Consider the following 10,074-nt stretch of genomic DNA (forward strand, 5'->3'; position numbering starts at 1 on the left):
CGGGGCAGAGGGACAGGCGGGCGCGGGTCGGTGGTGCGGCCGCCCCGGGAAGGCGGTGTCCGCGGGGGGGGTGTGGGGGTGCGTGGGTGGGTTTTGCCCGGTGGAGCGGGAGCTGCGACGTGCCTGCGTCTGGCACCAAAAAAGCCTCGGCGGGGAGAAGGGCAGGCGAGTCAGAGTCAAGTGGAAAGGGGGCCCGGATGCTTCCGTTGTTTAACCTTGAATGCTCGAAAATGGTCTGAGCAGCAATAAACAATCTGATCCTTTTTCTCCCCCCTCTAGAAATCCACCGCAGTTTTAATCCAAGGAGGTGCTTTGGGGACAGTTGGCAGTGCAATGGCTTCTCAGTACCTCGTAGTGGCTCTGGCCGTTTTCTCCTCTTTTACCCAGGTTGTAATAGAAGCCAGCTCTTGGTGGTAAGCATCTTGTATCGACTTGATTTTAAGAGGGGGTGTCAAGATTTGCTCCGTTAAATGTCTATTTACTTCTTGTGTGCTTTGTTTCTGAGGGAGTAGGACCGCATGAACGAGAGAGCAGGGGCGTAATGTAGTTGTAATACGTTGTGTAGTAAAACGAACGGGTCTCTCGAGTAAGTGTAAATGTGCAACATCTCGTGTTGTAAAATTCAGGTTTTAGAATGCTGTGCAGTAGATTCTCTATGGATTTGATCACCCTTAAATTACTAGAAATGCCTCTCTTTTTTAAAAGAGTCGTTTCAACTCCCTTAGATTAGGATTTTTGCATATAGAAGAAAGAATGCTGATTTACAAGTAAAAACTTTTATTAAAGTTTCAGTTTGAACTTTTCTGTAACTTCAATGCTTATAAATGTATTTTGTTACAAAGAAGTACATTTAAATTTCTGCTTTAGCAAATTATCTGCTTCTGTATAGCGTACGATGTTGGGACTTCTTGAAATAGGTGTTTCTCTGCTGTTTTAAGTGATCCTTTTAGGATTAGCAGCCGCTTTTAATTGAAATGTGTCATGTGAAGAGCACTTTAAGAATTAAGAAAACAAAGTTGATTTTGTTTACAATGAATATACTTGCCTCTGTGTTTTTGTGTGTCGTTCAGAAGAAGCTAGTAGTCTGTAGCAAGTTTCTAACTTCTGGCTTGTTAAAGGTTTTCCTGTTTGTTTATGGTAAAACAGTTTGAAAAATCCAGACTGAAATCTAAAATGTGTGTTAAAATAAATCGGGATTTGGGGGAGCTCTTTTTGTTTTTGCTTTATTTATTTTTCTGGCCTTGCAGTTGTTTGGAGCTTCTGTTATTTTTACTACGTCCATTTAAGCTGGTAAAGGACTGCCTAGATGCAAGTCTTCCAAGTCTGCGTCTTACTTCAGTCCCTAATGTATGGTGATAACCACATGGAGATGGAAACTAGTAACTTCTGTGCTGTCTTTAAAACAAAAGTTTCATATTTGGGGTTTTTTTCTCACCTGTTAGCAAAACCAGGAGTTGTATACTCATGTATAAGATACAGTTCTGTTTGGGATTTATAGACTTTTTTTTTTTTTTTTGAGTCTTCTCTTTATTAATCCAAATCTTTCTCCAAATCTTTCTTTATGCAGGTCTTTAGGGATGAACCCTATGAACCCCATGAACCCTGTTCAGATGTCAGAGGTATATATAATAGGAGCCCAGCCACTATGTAGCCAGCTAGCAGGGCTTTCCCAAGGACAGAAGAAACTCTGCCAATTGTATCAGGACCATATGCAGTTCATTGGAGAGGGTGCGAAGACGGGCATTAAGGAGTGCCAGTATCAGTTCAGACATAGAAGATGGAATTGCAGCACTGTGGACAACAACTCTGTTTTTGGCAGAGTCATGCAGATAGGTAGGAAGCAACATCTTTATGATTAAACTTCTCGTCTAAGGATATGTATGGCACGTACTGTTCTGCACTTGAAACTCTTGCCAGGTTCTTACTGAGTACTGTATACAATCAAGTGTTTTTAAAAGTTGGGAAAGGAGTTGAATTATTTTTAGCTGGAGGTGATTTCCCACCACTATCCAGCCATGTGTCTTGGAAAACGAAGGAGGAATATGTATTTGCATATGGGAATAGAGGAGAAAGGAAAATGCGGCCCTGGAATCTCCTTTTAGAAAACCTGAGACAAAATGAAGGCAACCTAAGAGAATTAAAAACAGCAGTGTCTTGTAAAATTAAAGATGTCCATGTCTAGTTCCAAAGTTAGCGGCTGCATAATAAATTGCTCTTGGTCTGGAGGTTAACTGACAATTGCTGCTCTATTAGTGTTTGTAGGCAATTCCTGCTTGCTTATTTCCAGATATGGTAACTTTTTTTGAGGAAGGTAGATTTATGTTAAAAATAATGTAGCAGGGTAATTTCTATGAAATCAGTTCAGTCAGGATGAAATGTGTGATTGTCTTTGTAACTCGCATTTAAGGTAATCACATCACTGGTAAGAGAGACAAATTCCTGTTTAACATCTTTTCACAATTTGCTGGGTGCTCAACCCTTTCCCTATCAGATCCTCCTTGAAATGTGCTTCTCCAGTGCTCACGTGCTGCCTGCCTTTCCTGTCGTTTAAGGACCTCATCGTATTTTAAAGTCCCTGGCAAAATTTTAACCAGTGCTGTGGAATGGGGTTCATGGTGAAACCTTCCTCTGACTTTCCCAAGCCCGGTTGCTGGTTCTGTGTAAGCAACTGAAAAATGCCTGCTTTTCTGGGTGACAGTTGTTATCTTTTACGTAGTGATCAGTACACTGACAAACTCAGCAGTGCTTTTTAGCTGGAGATAGAAAGTAAAGCTTTTATGTCAGTGTTTTCCTGTCCTGCTTTAAAAAAATGTTTTAAAATCAGACTCAAGCTAGGTTTTTCTGTAAATGGGCTAACTCCAGTTAAGGCTGAAGGAATACATCAATTCACATTTGGTCTCAATTTTTGTTAAAAGAAGTTTTTATTTGGAGATTGTCAGACAAATAGAAGAAAAATCTATTGCTTGAAAGTACCTAATTGGAACAGCTGATTTGAGGTAAACAACCTTGCCTGGGCTTTTTGCAAGCACAGTATTAACACCCCCATAGAGCTTGTTTTTTTACCCTACCTGAGCAAAAGTCTAAAAGCACATGAAACATGAAAGAAAACTTTTTCTGTACACCTTTCCGTTCTAATAATCTAACAAATGTCAGAAAAATAATCTGTTTAAAATTTAGGCCTTCATCCTTCAGCCCTTATTTATTATCCAAGCAAGTGAAAATTAGCTCAAGGGGACTAGTGGTGTGAAGAAACGTACAGGATTGGACCCATGATTTGTGGTGTCTGTCTCCAGAACAGACGTTTCTGCCCTCCCCAAGTATGACAGATCTATTTAAAGGTGGTTTCTTTCAAGTTAAATAACTTTGCCGCACCCTTCTGCTGAATATGACTGTATTAGCTGATGTCTACACAGCAATTCATCATGTAATTAAGCCACTTATTCTAATTGCAGATGGAAGCAAGGTTAATAGCCATATTCAAGAGTTAAAGAACCTAAAGAGTCTATTCCCTGAGACCGAGAGAGGTGCTGTGGGTAACAGTTGTGTTATTTCACGCTGACCTTCGGTAATAGCCAGTTGCTGTTCCTCTGGGTGGAAGGCAAACCGGGTACTTTTAGAGCCTGATTCAATTTTCCTTCAGCCCGCCGTACCCTGGCTTGTTGGGGACTGTCAGGTACTCCTTACTCGCACCGATGGGAGAAGATGGTAGCCGGGAGCTGAGCGCACATAGTTTGGGAGGATTTTGTCATCTGAGCTAATGACGCACTGGGCTGGCTGTGCGCAGGAGAGCGCCGAGGCACAGCACTGACTGACAGCCCGGTAATTACCCCACTGTATAAATGGGACAGTCTTTCTTCCAGGACTTATCCTGCAAAGTTAGCTAAAGCTGTACAAATAAACCCAGCATTGGGTTTGGAAACTTGCTCTGTGGCTTATTGAACTGCAAAATTTGAGGGCTGCTGTTCCCTCTGCTCTCCTCCGCTGCTGGTTCCCAGGTCAGGCCATGGGCCGTGCTGCCTTCGCCGCCTTGCGCCATCTCCTGGCTTTGCGGTCGGCCCCGGGCTGGCTGCGCCTGCTTGGGCTTTGCAAACCGCCAAGAAGTGCTAACGTAAAATAAAATAACTGGATCCTCCCCCAACAGCTCGGTGTAGTTGGGGTCCGGTTTATTCATGCCTGCTGCCTGACGTTGAATGCTTTTAAAATACAAGACAAAGAACATTTTGTATCTTACGTTCAGGTATAAAAAAGTTGTTCTGCTTTTGCAGACTTATTCGTATCAAGTGTAAAGCTCAGCTCCTCGCTCTGTGGGTGGCTTCCTACAGTGTGTGTATATTGAACAGTTCCATTTCTATGTTTTTTATATATGGGAGAGAGGGGACTCAAATGTGTTTGGAATGTGTGTTTCCTTGCCATGGCTACAATAGAGAGAAATGCTGGACTGTGGGAAAAGACAGATACGTTTGACAGTGAAGGAAAGCACAGTTGTGCCTGAAGACTTAAAAAAAAGAAGAAGGAAAAAAAAAAAAAAGGCAGAGTAACTCATCCATGTGGAACCATCACTCTTAATGTGTTCCTGGGGTTGATGACTTGAGGCAGTGTTGGCTTGCAACCTGTGGGGGCTTGAAATCTACTTCAGGAGCTGATGCTGTTTTATAATTTGCGTAAACGTTCAAGCAGGGAACTTGGGGGGCAGCTTGCCTTTCTGTACCTCAGCCTTTCCTTCTCCTTCCCACTAAGAGCAAGTTCCTTAAAAATATCCTCCAGGATAATAATGAGAACTAGTCAAAAAAAGTCAGCTTTATGAGTTTAAATCCTGCAATAAACGGCATAGTTAACCATGTGAAAGCGTGAGCTAACTAAACATGAAAAAGAATAAAATAGAACGGAAGAGGCGAGTCCTGTGGTCCGAAGCAGACCACGTTTCTTTCCTCTCAATCTAGTGGAAATTTTGCTTAAGGAATTAATCCAAAAATGTGTGTTACAGAACAAACAGGAACATTAAAATCCGTATGAGGTTCCCCCTGCTATAGTTTGCAGTAAATGCAAGGCATAAGTTGCTGCATAAAGCCAAATCTTTTTTAACTGAAAAGGCTACTCCTGTAACCCTTTATACCCATAATTCATGTAAATTCTTCCATAAGCAGGTGTCTGTGGGAATAGACCATTGTAAGTAAGGGAGAAAAGTGCTTCTCATCTTCCTTAAATCTTGACCTTTCCCAACCTAAGACTTCTGATTTTTACCATTTAAAACCAGCATCTATTACTAAAATTAATCCAGTGGATGACAGCTGTTATATTAACAAAGCTGCTCTGAGCACGGTGTCATCTTGATGTTAAATATGGACCAGACTGCAAATTATGTTCCAGAAGTGCTTGAAAGCGCCTATTAGGTTTGACCTGTTATGGTACGTCTTGTACCAAGAGTTTCTGCCTCAAAATGTTGCTGCCTAAGTACCTACGACATGTCCAAAACGCAACCTCTTAAAGCCGTAATTTTGCAAAGGCCCATGCTGTTCCCTAAGAAAAATCTTGTGAAACCAAGATTAAAAAGAAGCTTGACCTATTGATTGGACTAAAGATTAGGAATGAAACTTCACTCATATAAATAGAAAAAAAAAATATTTAGTCTATTCTCAGTCATTCTGGGAATCTTTCTTGGAAAAGACCCAGTGGGATGCTGTCTCTTAAGATGAAAAACAAACTTCAAGTGGGCTCTCTGGTGCAAGGTTTATGTTTTTCTTTGTTTGTTTGTTTGTTTGAAAGCTTTTCTAGTTGTAGGCAGAACTTATGGCACCCTTAGAAAAGCGGTATGGGAAGTCAGGCTCTAAATAGAGGTGGGATTAGATACTGTCAAGAGCATGGTACGTGGCCATATCTTGCATTGTGGGTAAGTTTCTCTTCCGAAAGTTTGAAACTCGAGGTTTTCAATTTCCATTTAAGGGCACCAGATGCGGGAGAAAACCTTCAAGGCCACCTTGTGCCAAGGGTTTCTTCTTCCCTGTAATTTGTAAAGATGATTGTCCATGGACTCACTTGCCTTACTCACATGAGCTGGAGTGGTGGATACTAACCAGCACAGGTTGTTGTTAGTTTTAAATAGCCTCCCACAGAAGTGCCCGGCTTATGCGTAGAGTGAAAAGTTGCGTGTTACTCTGCTGCGCATTTCTTTTGATACCAGGAGGCTTTGTAAAACGCTATAACTTTAAATAAATTGGAACAAGTGGGTGAAGTGCGTAAATCATGTTTGAGAAGTAGTAATTTAAGAACCAGACTTTTAAAAGTTGTATTTAACGTCTCCTTTTTCTGAAAGACGGGGATTCTGTTTCCCTTTCCGCCCCTCACACGCAGGCACGCTTGCTTCGGCCCCGCTGGCATCACGGCTCCGGCCCCGATTCACCTCCTCCCCGCTCCCTCGTCCAACTTTCACCAATGTGAACGAGAGGCGACTCCCGCTCTTCGCAAACACCTCGTGCGCTCTAATGGATTGGTTTCGCTCGTTTTTTTCAGAACGCAGACCTTTTGAGGAGCGTGGTTCAGGGTTACGCGACCTTTGAGTAGGCGAACGGCTTTTGGTGGCTCCTGGAGAGCCTTCGCCCTCCCGGCTCGCGGGCGGGCAGGGAGCGGTGCAGGCGGGCTCTCCCCTAACACCGCTTCTCTTTCCGCGCAGGCAGCCGGGAGACGGCGTTCACCTACGCCGTGAGCGCGGCCGGGGTGGTCAACGCCATGAGCCGTGCCTGCCGGGAGGGCGAGCTCTCCTCGTGCGGCTGCAGCCGAGCGGCACGGCCCAAGGACTTGCCCCGGGACTGGCTGTGGGGTGGCTGCGGGGATAACATCGAATACGGCTACCGCTTCGCCAAGGAGTTCGTCGATGCCCGGGAGCGCGAGAGAGTTTACCAGAGAGGCTCCTACGAGAGCGCCCGCATCATGATGAACCTGCACAACAACGAGGCCGGGAGAAGAGTAAGTGGCTGTGAAAGAGCACGTCCCTCTGCTGCCGTCTGCGTCCCTCCTTTTGGGGAAGGACGTGCCTCGGCGGGGCACGGAGCCGCGCTGGGCGGTGACCAGCCCCCAAGGCTTGGCTCCGTTTCCATGCACGAAACACGGAAACAGCAAATAGAGGGTGTAGCTGGGTGGGGAGTATATGAATTTGTGTTGCTCCTGGTTGTCCGACAGCCCTGTTGCCTTCACCGCGGGGGAAGATTGGGACCGAAGTGTGTTGTGTTTCCATCCATATTGTTTGATTCAAAGTGCCCTGCTCGCTGTGGCTTCTCTGTGGAGCAGAATTTTACTAGTTTGTATTTCCAACCAGGACAGTGTGCGTTGGAGGGAAGAGGGACGCGCTGGGCTTCCCAGGCTGGAATCGTGCCGCAGGATCGTTCTGACTTTTTTCTTTCCCTGCTTTAAGAGGATGTGAAAAGCTCCTCCATATTATTAGAAAACATGGTCTTCTGTGGTTAAACATGTCTTTATGGTTTCTTTAATCTCAAAAATGCCTTAAATGAATGGGTGTAAACTTTTCTTTTTTTTAATAGTCTGAATATGAAGAGCCAAAATCATTATTTTCCTAGAGCTTGAAGTGCCAGGAATAGTCGGCTGGAGACTTTACACTTGTGTTCTAAGGTGAAGAAGGATGAAAGATAATTGAAAATTAATAGTATTTAAATGTGAGAGGAGGGTGTCTGAAAGCAATGGACAGGCCAATTTACTATTAGCAAGAAGAAAAATGACACTTTCACAGTTGCTCACGGAGACTCGAGCAGTTTTTTCCTTCCTCAGCCTCATCTTTGCAGTGCCATTTGGCAGCGTTAAGACTGTCTGTAACTGCTGGGTGGAAGTTGTCTACAGTATCATCTAATGTGTCAGACCCCAGGATTTTTGGGGCAGTGTCAACGCTGACTCTTATTTCTATTTGTACAGGGCAAATGACTGATATTTCCCTGCCAAAGCTTTGTAAAGAGGATATTGCTATGTAGCTCTGTCTCCCACCCATAGGTGTTTGGGGGTTTCTTCTTGGATGAAGTCTCTCTTGCAGAGCAGTATTTGGGGTAGGAGGAGGAAGCCGAGCCAAGAGTAGACAATCAGCTGCAGCTGAGCCAGGAGTGAGAGGAGTCTTAACTCTTTCCCTAATTGCAGCTTCAAGCAGAGATCAATAGAGAGAGTAACTCAGATAGAAAATAAAGGGATGTTTTACATTTCTCAATGAAACAGCAAAATCCTTTGCTGGCGTGAGAGCAAATTCCTCAGATTTGACTGCAGCCTGACTGATGCTGCCGTCTGGGCTGTGTGTGTGCTGCTGCGGCTGTCTCTGCGGTGGGGAGGTGCTGGCGAGAGCGCTCCCCTCCTCCTCACGGCTAACGGGGTGCTGGGGGTGCGCGCTGGGCTCGCTCGCTCTTCCTTCCCGGCGCGTTGCAGGAGGGAAGGGGACGCTAAGGCGAATCTTGCGGACGGGCGAGTGGGGACGTGCCAGAGGGCAGGAAACGAGGGGAGGAAAGGCTTCCACAGCCCTGCTAATCTTTCACCATCCTTTTTGCTTTCTCTCCCCGGCTCCTCCAGACTGTGTACAACCTGGCCGACGTGGCCTGTAAGTGCCACGGTGTCTCTGGTTCCTGTAGCCTGAAGACCTGTTGGCTGCAGCTTGCCGATTTCCGCAAGGTAGGCGATGCCCTGAAGGAGAAATACGACAGCGCCGCCGCCATGAAACTCAACAGCCGGGGCAAGCTGGTGCAAGTCAACAGCCGCTTCAACGCACCCACCATCCACGACCTGGTCTACATCGATCCCAGCCCCGACTACTGCGTGCGCAACGAGAGCACCGGGTCCCTGGGCACCCAGGGCCGCCTTTGCAATAAGACCTCGGAGGGCATGGACGGCTGCGAACTCATGTGCTGCGGCCGGGGGTACGACCAGTTCAAGACGGTGCAGCGAGAGCGCTGCCACTGCAAGTTCCACTGGTGCTGCTACGTGAAATGCAAGTTGTGCACAGAGATCGTGGACCAATTTGTGTGCAAATAGGGGACGGACAAGGTGGGAGGAACTGCAGCCGCCTGCCAGCAAGGGGTGCAGGCCCCTCTCCCTTTCCACAGGACTATCTCCACTTTATTTATAGAGTCCAATGAGTTGTCGTCTTCTTTAAAAAAAAAAAAAAAAAAAATGGCGGGGGGAAGGAGGAAAAAAAAAAAAGAAAGAAAAATATAAAGGTTGCAAAGAGAAGTGCCTGGAAACCCTCTCTGCGTCCATCCCAGAACTGTGTGTGGCTTATATTTTTGGCAATAATGGGGAAGAACCTGAGAATATTTATTTTACAAAGTAAAAAGAAAAAATTGACTTTTCTTAAAAACAATAGAGTAGTTTGAGGGGAAAAATCCAACATATCGTAATTTAGTCCCATGGGACGTAATACATGTGCAGTAGGCAGAGCAACCATGTAATGTGCTTGGGATGTTAGAACAATCTTTATGGGTGTGAGGAACACACAGACCTGTCCACGACTTTTAGTTTCAGACACTAGAAGTTATCAGAATAGGGTACGTAGAGCTGTTCGGTACATTTAGGGCTCTGTAAATACGGGGTATATTCATCGCGAAGTGTGGTGTCAGTTGCGTATCTGAATGTGCCCGCTTCAGTACACCATGTCATCGGAGGGTAAAGAGCAAAGGATCATAAAGGCTTCAACTGCGCTAGTCCTGAGTCACCGTGTCCGGTTCCAGAACCTCACAAGACCAAAAAAAAACAACAAAAAAAATCTGCCTTGACGAATAATAGAGATACTCTCCAAGGCAGAATTTGGCCTGATTAGCTAATTGTGATGTTCGAGTGTCTCATCTTACAGAGCAGTACTTCACTACTACCGAGCATGGAGAGCAGCCGAGGTGCAGACTGCGTGGAGCACTGTAGCCGGGCGGAGGGGAGCTGCAATGCTTGCAAACAGTTTTGGTCTCCCAGCCTGGAAAGCCCGTAGAAAATAGAATTCCCCAAATTTGAAAATGCCTTAAAAATGGTGTAATAGCTGGCTGTCTTTCAAAACACAGCTTGACAAATAACTCCTCTAATTTTATGTGAGAAAATAAATCATTA

At 45.2% G+C, this 10,074-nt stretch overlaps 1 protein-coding gene across 1 annotated transcript; it reads left to right on the forward strand.

Annotated features, from left to right (window-relative positions):
* The first annotated feature begins 148 nt into the window (after positions 1–148).
* Positions 149–9,166, forward strand: WNT5A (wingless-type MMTV integration site family, member 5A). The gene is made up of 4 exons (XM_010572620.1): positions 149–413; positions 1,568–1,833; positions 6,668–6,960; positions 8,554–9,166. Exons 1-4 carry the CDS (start codon positions 334–336, stop codon positions 9,010–9,012), a joined length of 1,098 nt encoding a protein of 365 aa, XP_010570922.1. The 5' UTR covers positions 149–333; the 3' UTR covers positions 9,013–9,166.
* Positions 9,167–10,074: the final 908 nt, after the last annotated feature.

Source organism: Haliaeetus leucocephalus, unplaced genomic scaffold (assembly GCF_000737465.1).
Source record: "Haliaeetus leucocephalus isolate CR32 unplaced genomic scaffold, Haliaeetus_leucocephalus-4.0 Scaffold2, whole genome shotgun sequence".
NCBI classification, from domain to species: Eukaryota; Metazoa; Chordata; class Aves; order Accipitriformes; family Accipitridae; genus Haliaeetus; species Haliaeetus leucocephalus.